Here is a 26,516-nt window from a genome sequence, read left to right as displayed (position 1 = left end):
AGATTATTATTTTTTTAAGTGATGTTGTAACTTGATTGGATTATCGGATAAATGTGCACATTAGAAAAGCGGTATGTATACTGTTATCGATACGATTCGGTTTATATGCATGTATTTGCGGATGACAACAAAGCATGGCAATACACAGGACCTATATTATAGGCTATACTATACCTGTTTGTATAGCCCCCTGCAATAAATGAGCTCAAAACTTATAACGCGGATCCGTTTATAACGCTGTTGCGTGGCTTGGACCCCGTCATCCGCGTTATATTGGAGTTACAGTGTATTGTGTTTTTTTTCACCATTTCAGCTATATTGCGTGGCAAGTTCACCAAACACAAGTTTCCTGTTCTACAAGCACAAATTTCTGCAAGCAACTGACCAGACCTACTTCAAAGACAGATGAAGAAATAACTTTTTGACCAATTCCTTCAAAAGTTTTCTGTCCATGCTGGTAATCAAACCTTCCATCCTCAGAAATGTTGTCAAGCGTTCCAGCTGAGATAGCCAGTCCAGTTCATGGCCTATTTATACTCACCCAGGCCTCTTTGTGGAGAGGAGGAGGCGTAGTTATTCAAATAGTGACAACAGGGATTTTCAGGGGTCATCTCAAAGTAGCGAATGTTGCCGTCACCCTGGAAACAAGGGATATCTTTGTATGCGAGAGGCTCAGGTTTAATTCTTGTTACGCACCAAAGATATCCATAATTTTTTCAATTTTTCACATTTAAGTATCCTAAGTAATACCCCATACATTTGTAAAATAACACCTAAACTCCCATGCCCAAATAAGGTTTTATTTTGTTAAATTTAACAAAGGCTGCAAAAGGAAAACATTTTGACTTTTTTGCAGAGAAAACTATGACTGAAATTACAACCTTCAACGCTAAGGAGGCAAGTATGTTTTTAATGCAATCAACTATGACTACCTTGAAATGATAGCAATTATGATTAGTGATGGGACACACCCATTTATTGCGAAGGAAAACAATGTAAGACAACTATGATTTAATGAAAATCAGAAAAATATTATTTATTGCAAAGAACACATTTGTGACTTGTCATGAAAACATCAACATATTTATTTAATTGCAATGAAAGATGCATATGACTATTGAAAAAAGAGACATTTTTTTACAAATGAAAACAACTATCACTTTAAAGCATACAAAGACTATAATGAATTGATTGCAAAGGTAAACCCTTTTATTGAAATTGTATTGACATGACAAAAATGTGACTTAATTGTAAAAGAAAAATCATACACATTTATTAATATGGCAGAAAACTATGACATTATTATAAGAGATTGTAACCACTACTTTATTGCAAAGCAAGAAAACTATGAATTACTACAAAAGATACCAAGCTTTTTTGGCAAAGAAATGCAGTTATTTCTTTTTTTGAGAAAGAAAGAAAACTATAATTGAATTGCTAAGGAAATAAGTAAGACTTCACTACATGATGATACATAAGGTTCTTTACCTTTCCTGCCACAAAGACAATTTTTGTATCATGGTCATAATAAGGCAGTAGAATTCCGTTAGAACTGTCTAGACTGCGTCTTAAGAGGTCTGCAGACATATTTCTCTGTAATTAAAATATATTTAAAAATTGCATCAGTTTTATTGCGAGAAAGGTGCAAGCGATCATAAATATATTGCTTGGTATGCAATGTTTTACTTAAAACAGTACTAGCTTTTAGTAGAAGAGTGTGAGATTATGCTTCCAGAGGTTCTGCATTCAAATGACGGTGGAGGCAATATAACATATTGAACATTTTTCTCTGCTTTATAGTCATTTTAGAGTAATCAATTATTATTTATTTGTAAGTAAATACCTAAAAGAATCATGTTTTCTTTTGACATTGAATGAAGAAACTACAAATCACTGTGGATGGATGAGTCCATTTTAAGACTTTTGCATGTCTAGCTACGTTACGTACAATGTCCCACAGGGCTATCTCTCGCTCCCCAGTCCGGTTAAAGCCGGTACAGAAAACCCGTCCTGTATCACCCAGGAAGACACACTTGGAAGGTCGAATACCTTGGAAAAGATCTTTGGCCTCCTGGAAACGGACTGTATTATGTCTAGTGCCACATTTATTAAATATATAACGGTAAATGTATCTTTGGTAGCCTGAAAATAGTTCTTCATTGTGCCACACAAGGGCTAGATTCATAAAGCATATGGAGAAGAAAAGATGAATGGCCAACAGAAAATGATAATGTCTAGGAGATTATCTAATTTCATGGGGAAGAACAGATATTTGTGCTTTGAAGAAAAATGCCAAGACTTGCTTAATAAAGTATCACTGGGTGAATAGATCTTTGGCCTGATATTATGTCAGTGGCTGTTTTCACATTACAGTTTCTATACAGAATTATTTTTTTACCTTCATAATAGCAGACTTTTATTTGTAATGTTCTATATAATTTATGCAGGAGAAGATAAACATAAACTTACAGAAACACAATTCCCTACACGAGGATCGACGATTCTCAGCAACTTATCCTTACACGTTGTGGCGAACAGAGAACCGTCCCTGTTCCAAGAAATGGACTGGATCTGGTCCTCGTGACAACTTACTATGTTGACTGGTTCTGCAGTCTCTATGTTCCATATGATACACTGCAAACAGGAATCAGAAACCAAATATACTGTACTATAAAGTGATTTTTGTTTCTTGCATATAAAATCCCAAACTTCCTTTTTTTACCAAAAAAAATTGATCTTTTGCTTGCATACATAAATAGACTAGTTTCACAATACTTACACTGTTACTATTATTAGATATCATGTGATGTGTCAAATTTTAGAATGAGGCTGAACGTGATAACTTTTTTTTCCTATGTTGTGCAAATGATGGAGAATATCAATGATTAAAGAGGATTCTATTGTTATTGTTTTAATTCGGGACGGTTAATACATTATGAGTTTAGTCAATAAATTCATAAAGCAATTCTAAAAATAAACATTATAACACCTAAATAATAATTCAACCAAATAATATTTAGTACAATTAGTAAATTAAAAAAAATAAATCATTTTTATAAAATAAAGAGTTACTCATTAACATTAGAGAAAAGCTGGTCCGAAGACTTATCATTAATAATTGCTCATAACACTGATATAAATAATACATAGTATCGTATACTATCATTCTAAAAGGTATGGGTGTGTTTGTGTGTGTTTTTTTATATTAACCATCAAACTTGAAAGAGGTGTGTTTAATCAACCATAAGACATACATGACACTATATAAATGTTATGATAATTTTATATTAAGTTGAATATTTTATAGTTAAAGACAATATTGAAGAATTATGATATAAAAGTGGAAAAAAAAAACATGGTGCAAATCGTTCTGTCTATGCATGTATATTGAAATCTCTTCATAAGTGATTATAAGTGATAAAAATATAGCGCTTTATATTATAATTCTTTATTTTTTGTATTTTTGGAAACATTTATTTAACCCTGTTGTGGTCAAACCAAAATGCTAGTTTTATTTATGCTGTTCTGTACACTACCGTACACTTTTTAAAGGACTATGTAACGAAGGAGTTTTATTTTACTGGTATCCTCTCAATACGTTAACTGAATTGTATTAAACATTTTAAAATATTTAAATTGTATAAGTATTTTAGCACTTTATTATTATGATTAAGCTATATTATTTATATTCAGTATTAAGTTCTGACAATCTGTTTGGACACTGATGACTTCAAATGTGTACAATATGTTCCATACCTAATTAAAACAACAGCTGAGTATTTGGCAATTATTTTACTCCAAGAAATTACTACTGCTACTACCACAAGAAGTCATGGAGGTATCATAAATTGTGTAAAATGACCAGATATCTGCATCCTGTGGTTTATGTTGTTTGCCTGCAGAGAACTGATAATAACAAGATAATGGGCTTGTGTTGAACACAGACAATTTAACCATAGATCTATTAATAAACAAGATTTTTAATAGACCTTTGATAAAACACCGCGATAAAAATGCTCAAACAAAGAATCTCAAAATTTGTGCTAAAACAAGAGAATAAAAACAAGTACTTGAATCAAGAAAATTTATTTAATGTATTGACACTTAAAATGGGAAGTATATATTTATTACTAATTCTAACGATGTCATCTTGTGTTTACAATATCATTACGTCGCTGAATGTTCAAAAGCTTGAAGGGTTGAAACCAAATGCATTGTTGCCTGGAACTATTATAAATGGCATCACGTTTAGCCTCGTTCTGGAGTTCTACGAGTCACTTCACTTCTTGCTGTTTTGGCTTATTGTGAAAAGGGTCTATCATCAAGGTTCAGGCATCATCATAAGACTTACCATGCAGTTAACATAACTTTTGTATCCCATTCAAGATGAATGCCCTCCCTCAGAGCATGTATAAAGTCTACAAAGCCCACAATAAAGATAAGTTACCTTAGATAAAAAAAAATTTAATGACATATCCCACCATAGAGATACTCATCTCCCTTAACTGAATTTCCTCCACAGCCTGAACAAATAAATTGCACACTTAATCTATTTATCAAGTTAAATTATCACCCTTAATCCATCATCATCAACAAACAAATTACCTCACTCACAAAATAAACTCTCTTCCCTTACCATCAAAAAATAAAAAATAAGGATTGCTCTCAGTACAGTGGGAGGCCGATCCCTGATCACCTACCTTATTTTACCTCAACAAATGTTAGTCAACAAGAGCACGGCATAACGGGTGCCAACGCTCGGCTGCGGGTGCAGTTTTGAATAAATGAAAGCTTGTCAGATTTTTTTTTTTTTAGAAGTCACGGGTCACAGTGACCTTGACCTTTGACCTAGTGACCCAAAAATGGGTGTGGCGTGTAGAACTCATTAAGGTGCATCTACATTATGAAGTTTCAAAGTTGTAGGTGGAAGCACTTTGATTTTAGAGCCAATGCTCAAAAGGTTAACAAAATGTTAAGGTTTTAGCCCAATGCGGACGACACGACACAACGAGCTGGCTATGACAATACCTCGGGTTTTCTCCAAAAACCTTCCCTTGCAGTAAAAAAACACTCAATATGAAATAGTCTGCAGTCAGATATATTCTATATGGCCCTCAAGCGAGATTATTATGACCAACTTTTAATAAATTCTAATCTGCATAATAAGATAAATCATCTCCCATAACTCTTTTACTTCACATCATGTTAATAATAAATTATTACCTCCCTCAAATTATAAATCAATATTAATTACCCGACTTAACTCATCATTTAGATAAACAAGAGATGTTCGTAAAACATGTATGCCCTCTCGCCAAACCCTGAAAAGCAAAATACACAAGAAATTACCTCCCTTTTCTAAATTACCTCCCTTACCTTGCAGTCAAAACCTGCACTCAGGATGACATTTTCTGCTGTGGGATGCCACTCTATATAGCCTATGCGGCGACTGTGTCCGTGCAGGTCCACCCGCCAGTCCGACAGATTGGACAACAGCCCACCATCTGGTATCTCCCACACTTTCACCTGTGAGGGATTAACGTAGTTGTTTGTGAAGCTCATTTGTGAAAATCCAGTTATACTTAGTTGTTTGTGAAGCTCATTTGTGAAAATCCAGATTAATTTTAAGGTCGTTTCTATGATCATGGGTGTTTTTTCACCCAATAATCTATAGTTTTGAGGTGGGGGAAATTGTCATTACATCATTGAATCCACTACGAAGGTCCATGTGGTTAAACTTCACTATTTGCTTTTTAGTGGAATAAAGAATGATAGATCTGAAAGAAAACTTGATTTCAGCAAAATGTAAGTATTGTAAGATTTTATATCTTTCACTTCCATGAAATCAGTGAATATATAGGAAAAATGGCTTTTTTTTCTTCTTTTAATTACATTGTTCTACCAGTGTCAACAAATGTTCAAGACCAATTAAAATGCGATCATAATATTCACAAAACGTACGATTATATAATAATAAATATCAAAACAGGGTGCAGACCGCTCATCTATTTTTCTTTTTAAAGGTGAAGGGACCTACCTCGATAGTTCAATCAAAAAGGGGGGGAGGGGTTGGGATGGAAAGGGGTGTATAGTGTGGGGTGTGGTCATTTATTACATTATCTTTTAAAAATAGAAAATAAAAAACAATTGGGGGATTCTTGGGTGGGATGGTTGGACAGTCTTTCAAAAATAAAATAATAAAAATAAATATTTGTGTGTTTTTTAACCAAGTTTAAAAAATTTTTTTTTTTTTTTTTTGGGGGGGTCAGGAGGAGTTGAGAGGGGGGTATAGTGTGGGGTGTGGGTGGATTCTGGGGTGGGGCGTGGGGGATGATTTGGGTGGAGTCTATTGTGATATGTCAGGTAAGTGTTGTTTTGTCAAAGTATGAATCAACTCTGATCATAAATAAAGAAGTTATGGCAATTTTAGCAAAATTTAATACTTTGATTTTGAGAGTCAAGGTCATTCAAAGGTCAAGGTCAAATTCAACTTGCCAGGTACAGTACCCTCATAATAGTAAGAAAGTATTTGAAGTTTGAAAGCAATAGCCTTGATATTTTAGAAGTTAAGTGGATCTAAACACAAAATTTAACCAAATATTCAAAGTTAAAGTCAAAAAGGGCCATAATTCTGGGAAAATGCCAGTCAGAGTTACATTACTTTGCCTGCACAGTCCCCTTATAATAGTTAGCAAGTGTTCCAAGTCTGAAAGCAATAGCTATGATACTTAAGGAGTAAGTGGACCTAAACACAAAACTTAACAAAATTTTCAAAGTATAAAAAGGGGAGATAATTCTGTAAAAATGCCAGCCATTGTAATGTTACTTTGCCGCCCAATCCCTTCATGGTAGTAAGTAAGTGTTGCAAGTATGAAAGCAATAGCCTTGATACTTTAGGAATAAAGTGGATCTAAACACAAAACTTAACCAAATTTTCAATTTTCAAAGTATAAAAGGGGACATAATTCTGTGAAAATGCCAGTCAGATTTCATTACTTTGCCTGCGAAGTCCCCTTATGATAGCTAGTAAGTGTTGCAAGTATGAAAGCAATAGCTTTGATACTTTAGGAATAAAGTGGACCTAAACACAAAACTTAACCAAATTTTCAATTTTCTAAGTATAAAAGGGGCCATAATTCTGTCAAAATGCCAGTCAGAGTAACATAACTTTGCCTTGTTATAGTTAGTAAGTGTTGCAAGTATGAAAGCAATAGCTTTGATACTTTAGGAATAAAGTGGATCTAAACACAAAACTTAACAAAATTTTCAATTTTCTAAGTATAAAAAGGACACATAATTCTGTCAAAATGCCAGCCAGAGTTATCTTACTTTGCTTGCCCAGTCCTGTCATGATAGTAAGAAAGTGTGCCATGTTTGAATGCAATAGCTTTGATACTTTATGAGAAAAGTGGACCAAAACCCAAAACTTAACCTAAACACAAAACTTAACCAGATGCTGACGCAGACACTCCAGGAGATTACAATCATACATTTTTTTTCTTCAAAAAATAGATGAGCTAAAAAGGGTAACATTTAAGATTTGTTTGTGAATTTATGTTGATTTATTTTTTCTAGCATAAAATAAATAATAAATTTGTTTCTTCAGTGAATGATCAAATATTTATTTCACTTGCGGTTACAGAAAGAAATATTTTCAATTGTGAATTAAATATGGATCATACGTCGAAATCAACAAATATCAGCTACATCATTTTGGAATATTTGCCCAAAAATTCTAAATGGGCTAATTTGCCAACTTGTCAATCTGTTCCAAAGCAATTATCCTTTTGGCCTTTTGACAAACATTTTATAAACTGACACCTTGCCAATTGAATTATGTCCCATTTAGTTTCAATCTAGTTTTGCTTTCATTTATTTTTATCTTTTGAAAAAATATTAAATGTTGTTGATTTGCCATATGTGATAAAATTTCATTTCACCCAGCTGCCTATGACCAAGTTTTCTTATCATAAAAAGATCCAGGTAACAAAACAACTATCGTAATTACTCTAAGTGTTCGGACCCTCTAAGTTTTCTGACATCCCCTTTTTTAGCCAAAATAATTATTTTACTTGACTATATATTTTTGGACACACAGGTTTTGGTCCATAATTAATGACTCCAATTTTTCAGACAGTTTATTTTACAGAACTATTTTACTAGATTTCTGCCCAGTTTTCGCTTATCTGGGACCCTTCGATCATGGAGTTTTACAACGGATTAAGGTCATAAAACCTGGCATAGAATGCCTTGAGGGCAATGGACCATTACAATTGGGTTATTGGGTAGATTACCATGTATACCAGTAATAAACAATGGTTTCACCCAACAGCATTTGGAAGATATCGTATTCAGGAAGCAGTATGGTTGGTTTTTTATAACGTTTTTATATACCATTTCAGGTAAGAAATTGCAAATAAGTGAAGTTGTATTTTATTAAAACCAGATAAAGGAGAGTACAACACAATAAAATTATTGCACATTAAATAATTGGTTTTATATCAAAATATTAGTTGACAAACAAACATAACATATGTGACTTTAAATTTTCGGACACTCGTACTTTTTGAATATTTTTCGTATCTAAATTTTCGGACACAAATTTTTAAAATTATTTTTAAGTGTCAAAAAACTTAGAATCATTACAGTACTAACCGTATTGTCTTCGGCGCACGAGGCGATGATGTTGTCCCGGAATGGACTCCACTTGATGTCTAGTACATTCCCAGCATGCCCGCAAACCTTTGGTGCCCCAATATCTACCCGCCCTGTCTATAAAATAATAATAAAACATTATTTGATTCATGAAATTTTATTTTGCGTCAATGTTATCTTCATAAATACTCCATCGCCAAAATCCACAGGAATCCCTTTTAACTAAATACCCTGCCATGGATTAAACATCTTTCCACAATAACAAATTTCTTTTTCGGATGCTAATTAAAATAGTTACGCATTCAATACAAATTCTCCACACAGGTGCAAACTTAAATGAATCACATACCCTAGTAACAGGTAAGACAACAAACGCCCCACCGCCTGCGGATTCTGTTACCACGGCAAGAAATTTCGGATTCACTGCGCAGAAGTTGCTGTCGTGAGCATTGCGAGTGAGCCTGACGTTCTCGAAACATTTCTCCTTGCGATGCGCATCTCCATAAATGTGGCGAAATTTGGAAGAACGAAGCTTGAAAGCCATCTGGAAAAAATAATAGGCTTTATAGTATGCCATTTTCTGCATCCATTGCAACTTATAAAATGTGGGTCAGAACCCAATTAGCCATTTCCTTAACAGGTCCCTTTCTGGTAAATTTTTCATAAAAGATAAAATTACATTCCACGTAAACTGTATATAAATTAGATGTGAAAGAATTGGTCATAATTAAATTTGACCCGTACGTTTTATTTTGGCCCTGACCTTTGACCTTTCATTAAATTATGGCGACCTTGACTTATTAGCTTGGGTAGGGGAATTAACATACCACAGGATCCACATTTGTGGTAAATTATTTAAAAGGGCAAGTATGAAGGGTGAATATAAAGATCTGACGGCCACTTGCCAAAAGAGCAAACAAACTTTGAACATATTCTCTTCCCTGTTGAGAAAGGCTTGTCCAATGTTCAAAATTTAAGTCTTCTTTTGCAAGCTTAAAAGATTCTCATATTCAATGTTTAACAAACTGTTGAATTTCTTAAAATATAGAATTATTTTGATCACAGTTTTTAAAATGACATTTCTATTCTTCAACAAGTAATGTTTTCATGAGGTTCAAAATATTTGTTTCACTATTTATTTGATTTGTTTTTGGTTAAAAAATTAAATTAAATGAAATGCGTCTGTTTGTTTTACAAAATGATCACCATCTTCCAAATTTACATATTAAATTTACTAGCTACTTGGTTATAATTGAGTTATACAAACACAGCTCTTCATCAACATTAGCTAAGTACACACATGTATGTCATGTGCAGGGTGATACTTATCATGTAAGGTTTACATAGTATTAATTACCAGACATTTGCAAATAAGGCTTAATGTTTTCTAATTATGTAAATGAATGTCACAGAAAAGGCTATGTAACGTCTTTATCCTAATAAACGCGCCTGAGCGCGATGCAAATCACAAAGAGGGCATGTTTATTTCACCCTCCTTTAGGTATAATATGAGCCAACACCTAAAATGTGTTAACCGGTATTTGCGAAAAGTTCCAAGTTCATTGAGCAATCGTAAACATATCACAAATAGTTTTATAAGAACTACTACCTATTATCATGCGAAATGAAAGGGCTGTTGTGGATATGACCGTAGTGAGAACTGTAACAGTACGTGTGGCCGAGATATGAACAGTGTTAATAAGAGAAGGTTTATGGTTACGGTAGCTTCGGCCCAGTGTACCGCATATTGAACAACCTGGGAAGATCCGTATTTTAAATGCACGGTGTAAAAAAAAATGTAACATGAATTTGACATTTAAAACTGAAAACACCGATACAATAATAAAATCGCCTGCATGTTGGAGTTTATTTCTTACATCAATCTGTTCCAGATATATATGTTATTATTATTATTATAAAAGTTTTATTTCTATAAGGTTCTTGCCAATTACCTTGTTGATAACAAAAAATTCCTTCAATAACATACAATTACTTTACCCCTTAGCAGCCGAGAAATGGGGGCGCTATTATTTTGATCACTCCTTAATTTTATTATACGATAGGGGCGCGTTTATTAGGGCGGGAGCGTTTATTAGGAAAGAGACGGTACTGGTAAGTATTTATGGAAAAGTAAACGTTTTTCAATGGAGAAACGGTCTAAAACAAAATAAAGCTGTACTCCAAGTAATGACTGAAATTCTTGATATGTATACAGCGAAAAAGGAAAATAAACAAATAAATAAGTATTAATAATAATTCTAGAAAAATATATAAAAAATACATAAATGTTGAAAATGATCCAAGAATAGTTTATACATGCCCAATGTTATCCAATTACTACATTGTAATCCAAAGAAGTTGTAAATTAATTATTGTTAATATAGGTACTGAAAAGCCAGTATAATACAAGAATATAATTTTAAAAAAGGAAACAAGTCTTCCACACCAAGGCTCAAACCACTGACCTTTCAATTAAAAAGCTAACGCATTAACTTTCCACTCATCCATCTGGGCTATTCCATCAGCTCAAGCATTTCATACTTTATAAAAGTAATCCACAATCGTCAAAAAATATATAACAAAAACAACAGCAGCACTCAAAATTACTCAATCATATTACTTTTGAAACACTTTACAATTGTAACAATATTTTACGATGATTATTCATAAACGAAAATGTATTTTCAGTATGCTGTTAAGCTTTTGTTGTTATTTTGTTCCGGTACGGTTGTTTTATATTTTCAATCAGTGACAAAAAGTTGGTAAATTCATTTATTTGTCATGTAAACAATATATGAACAAGTCCTATTAAATTAACACAATGTTTAGATGGTCAAATTTGATAAGACACTAAAAATCACTCAATTTTTCAATAAACAATAATCCCAATTCATTGATAAACATAAAGATAAAACCTCCTGCGCCCTATGGGTCATCCAGCAGACCCACAAAGTTAACTAACGAATGTTTACACGTTTGACCTTTTTAAGATCATCGGTTTTCCATTTGCTATCAGCTAATCTTCCCATATTGTTCAATACACTGCTATATTTCAAAAAGTTAAGTGCTGATAGAGACTTCAATATTTATGATCTCTTTTACTTGATTTTTTAACAACTATGCAACATTGCTTTGAATTGACAGCCAAATGTGGAGTTGATTTTGTTTGATTACCATTTCAAATTAATAATGCAGTTTCATAAAGTAATATAAGTTAGTTTGTTAGTTTTTATTAAAAACAAAATTAATGGGCTGTGCTCTGTAAAAAGGGGGTTTAATGTTTGTGCCTAAAGTGTTATCACAGATTAGCCTGTTCAGTCTGCACAGGCTTTAATGCATGTGCGTAAAGTGTTATCACAGAATAGCCTGTGCAGTCTGCACAGGCTAATCAGGGATGACACTTTCCGCTTATATAATATTTGTCATTGAAAGAAAGTCTCTTCCTTCTTAGCAAAAATCTAGTTTATGCGGACTGCACAGGCTAATCTGGGATGACAGTTTAGGCATATGTATTAAACACCCTTTTCCAAGAGCTATGCTCAAGTGTTTATAAAGGCCTGTATGTATTGCCAAAAGTCACAGGTGTCAGATAAAGAGCATTATTTGTCATGTATGATTTTTTTAGTTCATTTGGCTGTGTTTTTTTTAATATGATCATTGCTCAAAACATGAAATAAACATCCAAAGGAACTATTTGTAACATGCTTTCTTATATTAAATAAATTACACCCTCTGGGATAGTAATAAATACTTACATACACAAGTATTAAATTTCTTAACTATGACACTTTTTCATCTCTTTAGATCATAATGATGTGGCACAAACTTCACTGCCCCATCTAATCTGAAACCTCTATTTAACAGGTGAGAAAAACAAAACCTTTAAGTTGCCAGTTGTTTCATATTTTACACATAATTACATACCAGGCTTATCTAATGACAATATTTACCCAGTGTCCCTAAAACAGGATGAGGCTTCAAAACTTTCAATGAGCAACCCTGGCTAGTGATAACACGCAGAAAACCAATTCATCAAATTTTGTTCAAATTTCAAATATGACAGTGGCTTCCCTTTAAGTTTTGTAGCATTTGAATCTCCACTTTGTTGCAGGCATCCCTATGTACACGGACAGACAGACAGGTCAACTCTTCATGGTCTTATATTAGTCAAAGCCTACATAAATGGTGAGCTTTAATAGGCTCTGAGACTCAATAAAAATTTAGCCTAAATAAATGTTTCAATCCCCAAAAATATTCTTGATAAATGTTTAGCCTTAATGAAATGTGAGTCTAAATAAGAGTTGAGCTTAAATAAATACTAAGCTCAATTTAATACAGGGTTTTAGTTTGCTTTCAGGATATTAGTGTTAAATAATTTTCTCAGTACAGTGAAATAATAAGTTTTAGGAGCATTATGTGCTTTGAATGCAAAACTGTCAGAGATATATCATGGGATAGTGTCCTGAAAGTGTATTCCACAATGTTCAAGGAAATGTTCCAGTTAGTTCAAAGTTTCTTTACATTTGAAAAGGATCTTCAGGGTGTATCATTTAATGTCCATGAAGTTTTGTAAATAATTACTGCAACCCAAACCTTTTAATAGCATGGTTTAGATATTAATTGTGCGTTACCTTTTACACCAAGCATCACGCATTAAAATAAATTGCTCATTACAGAGATAAGACCGGTAATTTCTACATAGTAAATAACAACTGCCGTAGACATTAATTATTTTACTTTTTTATCCATAACAAAAACATGGACACTGATAAAGGTGACAATTTTCAGATTTATTTACTTTGAATGTGTTCAACTTCTCCAACAATATTGGAATAAATAATTTTTTTAATTCTCAATTGCTATAGAAACTTAAATTTAAGGCTATTTCCAGAGAAATGAATATCTTACACGTCCAAAACATTCAGAACATCCAATTTCTCAGCTGTAAGAAATTATGACAGTACCTATTATGACAGTGACAAGAATGCAGTGTAAGTTAACTTCTGGTTTATGTAGAGCCATTTAAGATTACAAGATACCATGTGCTTAATGGACAGAATCAATATTATATATTTGACTAAGGAGGATGTGAAATTGTGAAGCAAATGTTCTGATATTTTCCAGACAAAAAGATTTTGTAACCATTTAATACCTGGTGTTTTTGGAGGGCGAATGGGACTGGGGCCCTTTGGATTGGGGAAACAAGAGGGCCATGATGGCCCTGTATCGCTCCACTGTTTTTTCTTTGCGAAAAAAACGTGCAATGCGCATGGGTTGAAATGTACTCAAGCATGTGACTTTCTCTTTCTATCCCTGGTCCCACTGGGCGCTTAAAGTTGGAAGGGTGAGCATTTTTATATATGGAAAAAGTTACTACCGTGTTAACTAAACAGACTAAACGACAAATTTTGGACTTTCCCAATTTGAAAGAGGTTGCAGACGTCAATTAAATTAAAATGGAATATGAAGGAAATGATCAGGTAGGGTAGAAATAATTGTGATAAAAGGAGAAATTGCTCATTAACCCACACATCCCTAAGACCAACAGGTCTGAGAATATTATGATAATCTAAAGATTATTTCTTTATATTTATAAATGTATTTAATTAAGTAATACATTTGACTTCTAAGATCAATTCATAACTTATATTAAGAAAATTATAAAATGGTCAGAAATATACATGTGTATATGGATTGTTTAGCAATTGACAATCATATCCACAATTCGTGAGTCACGATTCACAAATGGAACAATGAATCATTAGTTATTAAAAAGCAGCATATATGATATTTAAGAACATTGCACTTCATTAATTTCAACACCTTCTCTTGGATAAAAAGTTTGAGTTTACCGTGCAGTATCACATATTGACTTTTCTTGAAATAATTATGTTCATGGAAGTTGTGTTTTTAAAATCAATAATATATTATTAAACTGGTTTTAACACTACAAAAAAGACATGAAATTAACATGTCATCCAAAATATTTTCATCCGGATATATGGTCACTTTAGACATATTTAAATAAAACCCGACTTTTTTCAGTTTATAAGAAAAACATTCATAACATATGTTCTTACTTCAATGCCTTTTTAAGCAGTCACCATCTGACTTAAAATGGCACTAAATGACAGGGTTTTATCTCATGTTTACAAGATGTTGATGTTGTTGTTGGTCACAGCCAAACGGCCGCAGTAATCTCCACTGGTCATATGTTCAGTTTTGTGACCCTCTGGGCCGGGTCAAATTTGAGCCCAGGGGAATAATTTGAACAAATTTGGTACAGGACTATTAGATATCACTAAATACCAAATTTAGTAGCCCTAGGCTCTATAATTAAGAACAATAAGATTTTTAAAGTTTGCACAAAATAGGCCTTATTTAAGCATATGTTCATTTTTGTAACCCCTGGGGCAAGGTCAAATTTGTTCCCAGGGGCATAATTTGAACAAACTAACTAGAGAACAATAAGATGTCACTACCTACCGAATTTGGTAGAAATAGGCCCAATGGTTATGGACAAGAAGATTTTTATAGTTTGCACCATACATGCCATAATTTTTCAGACCAATTCCGGGACATTGAGTTAAATTGTCCGGGACTTTTGCCGATTTTCCGGGACATGTATAAAATGTAACGATATTTATAGACATATGCATTTTTGGTACGTTTTTTTTGTTTCGCATTGTTAATTGCAAAAGTTCGAAAGCCTATCCGAAATACACTTGATCTATTAACGTCAAATTAAACATGACTACTTCCGTTACTAGATACAAGCCACGTGTTTTCAGTGTAAGCGTTCTAAACATAGATGGTGACGTCACTGCGTTATTGTTATTAAAACCGGTGTGTAACGCGTAGTTGTTTATACGAATCTGCTGGGCGTTTTGACATGGCGAACGCAATTCAAATTCACTTATTATTTTTAACATTATGTTTACTGGGGGTTTAGAACAAGACAATAATAAACCTAGTGAGGATGATGTTTTTATATGCTTACTTTTTTGCTCAACTTCTTTGTCGGTTAAACGTGCGAACATAAACTGCTTTTAATTTTTTACTCAGCGATGTTGGACTTCAGATGTGTGAACAACTATCCTTTGCCCTTATGCAGCGGGAAATAATGACGTAGTAGATTAAAGTCAATTAACAACCACATTAAACAATGCCGCCTTTTCGGTTTGACCGCGAACGTGAGACAATCGATATGATAACAGGACCCCTGTTAATTGATCGATTTTGACACTAGCGTAGTCTGCCTATTCGGGTAGGCATTGTCATGGAGACGCTGCAGATATACACAGATTCGAGGTGCAGACGGTTAAGCCTAAGATAAGGTACATGTATATATGGATTTCGTAAATTCCGGGACATTTGACAGATTTCCGGGACAGCGGGACAAGGTCTTCATTTCCGGGACTGTCCCGGACAATCCAGGACGTATGGCATGTATGGTTTGCACAAAATGGGCCCAATATAAGCATATGTTCAATTCTGTGACCCCTGGGGAACAGTCCAATTTGATCCCAGGGGCTTAATTTGAACAAACTTGGTAGAGGACTATAAGATGTCATTACATACCAAATTTGGTAGCCCTAGGCCCAATGGTTATGGACGAGAAGATTTTTAAAGTTTGCACAAAATAGGCCTTATATAAGCAAATTTTCAATTTTTTGACGCCCCGTGGCAGGGTTAAATTTGACCCAAGGGGCATAATTTGAACAAACTTGGTAGAGGACTATAAGATGTCACTACATACCAAATTTGGTAGCCCTTGGCCCAATGGTTATGGACAAGAAGATTGTTAAAGTTTTCAAAAATAGGCCTTATATAAGCAAATGTTCAATTTTTTGACCCCCCGGGGCAGGATCAAATTTGACCCCAGGGGCATAATTTGAACAAACTTGGTAGAGGACTATAAGATGTCACTACATACCAAATTTGGTAGCCCTAGGCCCAATGGTAATGGACAAATAGATTTTTAAAGTTTGCACAAAATAGCCCTTATATAAGCAAATTTTCAATTTTTTAATCCCCCGGGACAGGGTCAAATTTGACCCCAGGGGCATAATTTGAACAAACTTGGTAGAGGACTATAAGATGTCACTACATAGCAAATTTGGTAGCCCTAGGCCCAATGGTTATGGACAAGAAGATTTTTAAAGTTTGCACAAAATAGGCCTTATATAAGCAAATTTTCAATTGTAATCTTCAGCAAATCCGAAAACAATTTGGTTTCGGCGGTAGTTTCCAGATCATCCTCTTCTTTGGCTAGGTGGCAATCCATTCACCAGTATATAAAGCTTGGTGACTTTCTGTTGATGCTAATGGGACAACAATTAAAGAAAAAGGTATGGTACAATGAAACAATATTCTTGAGCATTTGGGGATATTACGTTAAGTTCAAACCGTGCTGCATGGGCTGCAGAGTTCCTGTTTCTGGTAGAGGACTTAAGAATGGTGGAAGTCCTACAAAGGCGTGGCAGAAGCTTCACATAGGGCTTGGTGAAGGGTTACAGCTTAATTGAAGCTGGAAGTAATTGTACGTAGAATCTTCACAGAGGGCTTGGTGAAGGGTTACTGCTTAATTGAAGCTGGAAGTAATTGTACGTAGAAGCTTCACAGAGGATTTGGTGAAAGGTTAAAGCTTGTAACATAACTAATATTTGAACATTATCTATTGAACATTAGAAAAATAATTTATTTACAACAAGAACAATTTTTATGGTGTGGCCTTATGTGCACAAAAACAATTATTTAATGACGTGGCCTTATTACAAGTTATTAATTTATTTACCTAGACAACTTCCCCATGTACTGTCAAGCAGATAGTCCAAAATATGTCATTTATTAGTTACACTCCTTTGGTAATTAGCTGAAATTTTCCTGATGTTAGATTTTATCATCTTGTGTATCATGGGTATTTAACCAGTCACTGTTTGTATTAAAGAGGGAAGAGGGTCCACGATAGATCACTGAACAGAGAGTGTTATCTTGTATTTTACTAACATTAGAAAGTGTTTGTGTTAAAGATTAATCAACAGAAATAAATCGGTATGAACACTGAAATGGAGTTGTGTACGTTTATTATGTTTCAAAGACCACGTGAAAAGCTTAATTTAAGCTGGAAGTAATTGTATGTAAAAGATTCACAGAGGGCTTGGTGAAGGGGTACAGCTTATTTGAAGCTGGAAGTAATTGTTCGTAGAAGCTTTATAGAAGACAACGGTCCTCTGTTTTGTTGCAATGTACATATTAATGGCGACTTGATTATAGAATTAAACGTGTAATTGGACTAATGAGGGCTGCGGAAGGCATATCGCAAATGTAAGGTCACACACATAGCGCTCGGTGGTGGCCTCAGCACTACCAATGTTTCTATTATATACCAGTATTTTTCAGAAACCTTTCATTGGGAATATGAGGCAGTCATTAGGGAAAATTAAATACTTTTCCAGATTTCAGCCCCAAATTTGACCAAAACACCCGATGAATCCCAATGTACTCCCAAATATACTAGACATTGGACATATAATTATACAGAAGCATCCCCAGAAATTGCTTACAGACACTTGACGCTAAATAGTTGCAAAAACAATATTTTTACCAATTTCAATTTCTTGTCTTTTTTATCTGTAAGATGTTTATTGGCATATTTTCTGCTAAGTGTAATTTTTTAATATTAAAGGACTGTTGGTATTATCAATACTGCAGCAACATTGAATGCATCTTGTGGATTACCAAAATACCTAATGGTGACAGATGGCGATTGCTACCATAGCAAAAAGAGTTATTTATAATGGTCTGTTTCACTGTGCTGAATATTAGGCCAAAACATTAAAAATCTGCATTTGCGGTCCTATCTTTAAAAAAAAAAACACCCAGAAATGATGTCATTTATTAAGATGATGCTTCTTTTTCTCTCAGATTTTTCCATTATTTTTAATTGCAAATTTATAGAAAAATTAGTGAATAAATTTTGGTGAAAAATGCTTTTGAATGTGTGTGTATTTTAAGTTACAATGTCCGTCAGAAAATTAAATCAAATACTCATCAAATTTGATAAGAATTTAGTAGATGCAATTTCAAAAAACAAATATTTATTTTTCACTGATGTATAATATATTTCGTGTTACAAAGTGCAAAAAGTAGCATCTGAAGCATCAAAACCACCTCTCATATAACAATAGAATGAACTCATAAAAGGCCACGACTTGAAAGCCAACCCTAGGTGTATGTGAACCTTTGCAACAAAATTCAATCCCTAATGTACAATATTATTTAGAGATTAATGCTGAAAACACACTTTTTTGGTTTGGCCCAACTGATACAGCTGTGTCAGATATTGATATCTCTAAGAAATAATGCAATTCTTATACAACCTTATGGCTTATATGGCAACATGCAGAACATCAATTTACAAACTTCTTACTGTGATATCATCCATTAACCAAAAAAGTCATTAAACAGTAACCAAATAAGCCATAAGCCAATAATCTAAGTTCATGTTAATAGCTACCACTATATATACATATTCGCAATTAAGTGAACTGAATAATCATGCCCACCCCTTCCCGACCAAAATCACATTCATAGACAAGCTTTCATGTAGCAAGATACATTGGATAAATATTCCATTGATTTCAGCCATGATTCACTCCAGACATGCAATTGCAAACTCAGATTCATAGCACCAACACTAGATTCAGTAAAGAAACACCAGTTTTCCAATAATCAATCAACATTACTGTTTTCATGAATTCAAATATGTGGTATAAAACACTAGTAAACATGGTCTGGCAGGTACAGGTGATGCAATTAGTCAGTCAGTATGCTGCCTTTAGAGCTGCACTGTTAAAATCGATCTGTAGCAAGCCTTAATAAAGGGACTTGTTCACAGATTTTAGTGAAGTAATAGAAGACAAATTCAATTGAATTATCAAAATACATACAATGTGCATGCCTTTTTTCAGCAATTTTTTTTGTGTAAGATACAGTGGCAAGGCAGCGTGTAAGTGGGTTGGTTGAGGGGGGGAGGTTGTGTTCTATTGAACCATCATCTATATGCTGAATTTCCTTAAAATATAGCCATAAAAAGTAGGCTAAGTACTTCTTCCCTAATGAGTGTATTATTTAAGGTTGTAGAATGATGGGCCTGTATACACAAAAAAAATCATCTTAAATAACCCTATAACACTTCATTTTCAAGGAAGATTATTCATCGGAAATGCTTTATATTGTCTACAAAGTCTTAAGTACATGAACCAATTCAAACAATGAAGTAAAAAGGAGCATGTACAGTATTGCTTGTCGGAGGATCGGCTGTGACCTTTCAAAGTGATTCATGTTTCATTAAATATATATGTCCAATAGAAGTTTAAGAATACTTTACAAAAAGCAATAATTATGAATCTCTATCAACTTTACATTTATAAGCATATTGAACATTAACAGTGTTGTTTTTTTTCGTTCAAATTCTGGTCTGGAAGAAAGACCCATTCTCAATGGAAATAAATAACTTTTCCCCAATGGGACCTAAACATTGACAATTAAAGGTTTTCAAACATTTAAAAAAAAAGTTTCAACATATAATTTATCTCAAATCCAGCTATTTGTTGAACCTTAGTTTATATAATATTTAAATCACCTTTATTCTCAATTTTAAAGTATTTGTAAGCAAAAAATCATCAAAACAAATTTCTAAATTTAAGTCAAAACAATTTTTCCCAATGCAGGTGGACCTTGCTTGAAGGACAATGTGTTACTAGCCTTAAAACACTTTATTAAATTACCTGTAAATTAACATTTTTAAAATTGTACAATTATTATTCAAAGGGTATATACCCAGATCATTCACTTATACTTTGTTGTATCATGTTTTCTACAGTCTAATGCTTTTCATGACTTTTTTACTTGTTTATTAAAATATTTGAATGAAAAGTATTGACTTATTATGTTTGTACAAACTTCGACTAAAAAGTAAACAGTCAGATTAAACCTTACCTTGTTAAGTATTCTTCCCTCTCAGAAATATCTATGTCATCACTGCAAATAGACAAAAAAAATCATAGACACTAATCATACTGCAGATAAATATAGACACGCACATTCAAACAAAGCCAGTCCTTTTTCTTCTATTCTTATAGATCTGGCTCATTCCAGAAGCAAAATAACCCTTTGCATGCTGGGAAATTTGTCGTCTGCTAAAATGTCGTCTGCTGAATTTCTAAAATTAGCATTTTCTTCGATTTTTTTTCAAAGAATATTATCAGAATAGCAGACAGTTTGGATCCTGATGAGACGCCACATTTTGTGGTGTCTCATCTGGATCCAAACTGTTTGCAAAGGCCTTTAAAATTCGGTTCCCGCACTGAAAGGGATAAAGCAATTTTTTCCCAAATATTGTTAATTCTTATAAACACGGCCACACAAAATAATTTTGTTTAAAAAAATTAAATCTAAAAAACAATTCCATAAATTAAAATATATCAAATAATTAAAACAAATGCATCCATATTCCATGCCAAATAAATTGTGTTTATGGACGGCCAGGTGCAAAACAACTCTGCTAATAAAAATTCAATATTTCAAAGCAATTGTTAGCACATAGGATTTATTAACTCAACTTGATAAATTTAATTACCCTTCTTTTAGCACAGTACTTCTTACCCAAAATTCCAGAAAAAGGCCTGAATTATAATGAAAACATTATAAATAGAACAAATGATGGCTGTCAAAACCTTTTTTTATTTACATAAGATGAATGGAATTTCCTCATAGCAAGTCATGTTATAATTATATATAGAATTATGTAAATGAAATTACTTAATGCTCATCTAAGAGATGTTTGAATGGTACTGAATATATCTAGTTGGATGTAATAGAATTAAGAAAACCTATGAAATGCAACTGACATTTAATTTACATAAGTTAATAAATTTACAATAACTGTTGTAATTAAGAGTTTATTTACAGGTCATTCCTGCGTTTTCACGACGTCATTCAGAATCGACCTGTATAAATTTATGATCCCCTTTACTACTATAATTATGAGGGCGATAAACATCGGTACATGAATCAAATTACTTGGACTTCAGTGCCTTATGCCATTTACGTTTAAATAACTGTAACTGTTTGCATTTTTAAAACATGATACCTGACACATGCAATTATTACTATGGAGTCATCAACAGTATTATCATGTATCCATATATGTATTGCCTACCACTAGCAGGTATATGCTGCACCACAGGCATTTGGCATTAGTTATTATCCCCCTTCCCCAGGTGCTACAACCCCTCCCAAAACTCTCAAAATTGACAATTTTTTATACAAAACAAAGGCTGTTTGTAAAACATGCATGCCCCCCATATGGGCTGTCAGTTGTAGTGGCAGCCATTGTGTGAATACGTTTTTTGTCACTGTGACCTTGACCTTTGACCTAGTGACCTGAAAATCAATAGGGGTCATTTGCCAGTCATGATCAATGTACCTATGAAGTTTCATGATCCTAGGCATAAGCTTTCTTGAGTTATCATTCAGAAACCATTTTGCTGTGTCAAGTCACCGTGACCTAGACCGTTGACCTAGTGACTTGAAAATCAATAAGGGTCATCTGCCAGTCATGATCAATGTACCCATGAAGTTTCATGATCCTAGGCGTAAGCGTTCTTGAGTTATCATCCGGAAACCATTTTACTGGTTCAAGTCACTGTGACCTTGACCTTTGACCTAGTGACCTGAAAATCAATAGGGTCATCTGCGAGTCATGATGAATGTACATATGAAGTTTCATGATCCTAGGCATAAGCGTTCTTGAGTTATCATCTGGAAACCATCTGGTGGACGGATCGATGGACCGACCGACGGACGGACCGACCAACCGACATGTGCAAAAAATATACCTCCTCTTCTTGGATGGGGGGCATAATAACAAGACAAAAAAAGATCATCAAAAAATATTATTTTTTTACTTCTATATATTACAATATTTTATTTTAAAACATATTACTTTTTCAACTTAACTCTTTTGTCTTGTTATTTTGTATAACAAATAGACAATTTTGAAAGCTTTGGGAGGGGGTAGCACCTGAGGGAGGGGGATAATAACTAATGCCAAGTGCCTATGTTGCTGCTTATAGTATAGTTATTAAGTGTACATAACAATTGTTTTGCGAAAAGGAGAAATAAATAAGTCTTATACTTCGTTTCTGCTCATTTTTGACAATTTTTAAACTAATGACAACAGTAGAATTATAATGTTTAAGCCTTATTCTTTCATTACGTGATGAGGACATATTACACGAGGAACAAACTGACATAACACCGGGCATCAATAAGCAGACAATTACAAAGACATGGCATCAAATTAAGAGCATTAAACGCATGCACACCAATCGGTGTTATTTTGCTAAAGTCTAAGACACTTACCAAAAAGAAATACGAGTGTTAATGACGATAACGCGCAAAATAAATGCGTTGTTGTAGTTCTATTGATTTTTGTTGACATTATTCGGAACATTTAGTGTATCGGCGGTTATCGAAAGGCGTGTTTCTAATCAAAGCACTGTATGACAATATTGTCTACTATATGGCTGGTTCCGAGCATTTCGCTGTAACATACCATGCGAGAATGATCGATTCAACTGTTATTTAAAGGGGCCTTTTCACGTTTTGGTAAATTGAAAACATTTTTAAAAAACAGTTGTTTCAGATTCGCAAATTTTCGTTTTAGTTATGTTATTTGTGAGGAAATAGTAATGCTGAACATTTACCATGCTGTAAAATATCCATTATATGATCTTTTGACGATTTGAAACCCTGAAAATAATAAAGCGTTGCAACGCGAAACGATTGAATAATTTGGAAAGTTCTGTTGTTGTTGTTATATTTTGTGAAACTACGAGGATTGCTAATATAAAGTAAAAAATACATCTTTTCTTAGCATGAGCGTGGATGGCCGAGTGGTCTGAGCGGAATACTTTTTACTCCAGGACTCCAGGGGTCAGTGTTTCGAGCCCAGTTTAGGGTTACTTTTTTTCTTTATTTAATTGTATTCTTGTTTTTTACTGGAGATTTTTATGTCCAATGTATAAATTAATCAATACAAAGTATTTAATGACCAACTTCAATACATGCCAAAATCTGTGAAATGGTCCCTTTAATTATTTATGGCTTTATTTTTTGTTGGTTTTTCTATTTGCTGTGTTTATTTTTTACTGTAAACTATTGAGAAAAATTATCTCGGATTACTTTAGTAGTTAATCGCTGTTACCCCCAAACCTTCAAGGTATCACTGACTATTTCAAGATATGTCGTTAAAGTAACATTACTATTCAAAATCAACGAAAATTTCGAACAATATTTCGTAAAATAAAGCTAAACGATCAAAAATCATTGTTCCTTTTAGCAATTGCCGAAATCTCAACACCAGATGTGGTCTGGTAAAATAGATGTTTGTGGATACAAAATGCTCGTTTTTATAATGGTTTTAGCATGATACCATTTTAGTGTTCGTGTGTCGTATGAATAGATATATTCGCAGGAAATTAGCATGAATTTATTGTGGTCACAAATAAATAAAAACGAGCATTTTTTATCTACACAAATCTATGTAATCATACCACATCTAGCGTTGAAAATGTGGCTATTGCTATAAGAAACACTGATTGTTTAGGTGTAAACTTTATTTTACGACATACTTAACGAAATTTTCGTTGATTTTGAGCGTTATAGAGACTTTAAGTCATTTTCTCTTCTAAACTCGGCAGTCAAGAAATGTAAATAGAATATTGTTTTTGTCAATTTTATGATTTATAATTTCCTCTTGATTCAGCAATTTAAACAGCTGTGATTGTTTTCCTTTAAATTGATACAATATGCCATAGCCTCATTGGCTTATTGACTCTTGATAGTACTTATTTTTAAACGAGGCTTTACACGTGATAGAAGCATTATACTACCATTTATCTTTGTCATAATATAATGTGGGACCAACGACAGCACTTTGGTTTATGAATATTAAGCAATCCCTTTAAAAAGCAATGTATCAAAGTTAAACATGAGCTGTATTTATAAAAGTAATAATTTATAATACTCCTCTGTAACTTAAGACAAACTTGACATGTGTTTAACAATTGTCACTTGAATACTAACCTGTATTCGAATACGTCAAGCCTTTTTGAACTAACAGATACTACAAAACCCTGCAAACAAACGGCTAACTTATTTTGAAAAAAAGTAATTTAATGTTAGGATTAAAGGGGCCTTTTCACGTTTTGGCAAATTGACAAAATTGAAAAAAGTTGTTTCAGATTCGCACATTTCCGTTTTAGTTATGATATTTGTGAGGAAACACTAAAACTGAACATTTACCGTGCTCTAATATATCCATTATATGCATATTTTGACGATTTAAAACACCGAAAATTATAAAGCGTTGCAACGCGAAACGATTGAATAATTTGGAGAGTTCTGTTGTTGTCGTTTAATTTTGTGAAACTACGAAGATTGCTTATATAAAGTATAAAAAAACATACATCATATATACTTGGCAGGATGGCCGAGCGGTCTAATTGGTTTTTATACTTGGCAGGATGGCCGAGCGGTCTTATTGTTTTTTTCTCTAGGACTCAAGGGGTCACTGGTTCGAGCCCTCCTGTGGTTTACTTTTTTTCTTTTTTTTTTAAATTTTATTCTTGCTTTTTAATGGAGCTTTTTAGATCCAATGTTTACATTAATCAATATAACGCATTTAATGACAAACTTCAAAATATGCCAAAATCTGTGAAAAGGCCCCTTTAATACCTTCTTTGTTAGTACATAGATGGGTCGCAGACTACATTGCAATAACTTTCGCCGCATTTTACAACTATTTGTGAATAACTTGTTAATAATACATGTAATACGTATACATGCTCGATGTTATCAGACTGTGGAATACTAACTTTTTTCTCATACAATGTAGAACGTTCTATTTGTATACCTATATATACCGTATACAATCAAACATATCAACATACCAATATGTAACTGGGTGTGGTGTGGGAGGGACACAGGGGACCTGTGTTTCAACTTATTCAATTTCGATCACACGTACAACCCTCAGGTGGTACCCATTTACTTGTTATCACAATCTGATGTGTTTATTGTTTATGAATACATTAATGAATAAGTTAATGAATGGATATATGGGCGAGTGAATGAATGAACAAACCAACGTCCCTTAGATGGTTTTCAATTTCCACTATAACGTTACCCCGTCCGCCCCATCCCCCCCCCCCCCGACCAACTTGTTCCCCCACCCTGAAATGGCAAGGGTTAGTTCTGCACAAGGGTCCTATTGCAAATCCATCCATAATTATTATTTGAATATTTGTCACGTAACTTTTATAAACTTTACCATATAACCGAACTCTAATAAGCATATTAGATGCTTGTCTTCTAATCTATGAAACAATAATTATATATGAATAAAAAAAATCTTGCACATAACTCTACTGCACAATAATGTTGTATTCTATATATTATCTGACAATAACACTAAATTTGATGCTTTCCTTATTTCTTGCTACATATGTGTGTATTCCTTGTTATATATTTGTGTGTGCTTTATTTGATAAACTAATTTTCAGAAACTTTTTTTTAAATACTCGTAATTATTCCGACTTTTAGCGTTAATACATTCACAATCAATGTTAACGGCTGGTTTTGATCAATCATGACATTTTTCGGGTATCGGTGTGATTTTCTTCAAACAACCGCTTCAATTGTTTTGTTAAAATTAAAAAAAAAATTCTTATCGCCAATTTCGAACATATGTAGACTAGTGCTTCCATATCTACACGTTGATTCAAAGGTTT

At 33.5% G+C, this 26,516-nt stretch overlaps 1 protein-coding gene across 5 annotated transcripts in view; it reads right to left on the bottom strand.

Annotated features, from left to right (window-relative positions):
• Positions 1–23,206, bottom strand: part of LOC127867731 (coronin-2B-like) — a 55,712-nt gene extending 32,506 nt beyond the window's left edge. For 4 of the 5 annotated variants that reach the window (XM_052409078.1, XM_052409080.1, XM_052409081.1 and 1 more), the window contains exons 1-9: positions 23,086–23,206; positions 20,659–20,700; positions 9,005–9,199; positions 8,656–8,772; positions 5,377–5,526; positions 2,470–2,634; positions 1,949–2,071; positions 1,489–1,593; positions 542–638 (exon numbers count right to left, since the gene is read on the bottom strand). In XM_052409078.1, the coding sequence (XP_052265038.1) occupies positions 542–638; positions 1,489–1,593; positions 1,949–2,071; positions 2,470–2,634; positions 5,377–5,526; positions 8,656–8,772; positions 9,005–9,199 (952 nt within the window). In that variant the 5' untranslated portion in view covers positions 20,659–20,700; positions 23,086–23,206. Of the gene's footprint in view, positions 1–541; positions 639–1,488; positions 1,594–1,948; positions 2,072–2,469; positions 2,635–5,376; positions 5,527–8,655; positions 8,773–9,004; positions 9,200–11,120; positions 11,773–20,658; positions 20,701–23,085 lie in introns of those variants that run through there. The other variant, XM_052409079.1, reaches the window with a different exon arrangement.
• Positions 23,207–26,516: the final 3,310 nt, after the last annotated feature.

The sequence above is a fragment of the Dreissena polymorpha genome, chromosome 2, assembly GCF_020536995.1.
Source record: "Dreissena polymorpha isolate Duluth1 chromosome 2, UMN_Dpol_1.0, whole genome shotgun sequence".
Lineage (NCBI taxonomy): Eukaryota > Metazoa > Mollusca > Bivalvia > Myida > Dreissenidae > Dreissena > Dreissena polymorpha.
This window is presented reverse-complemented; position numbering and strand designations above follow the sequence as displayed.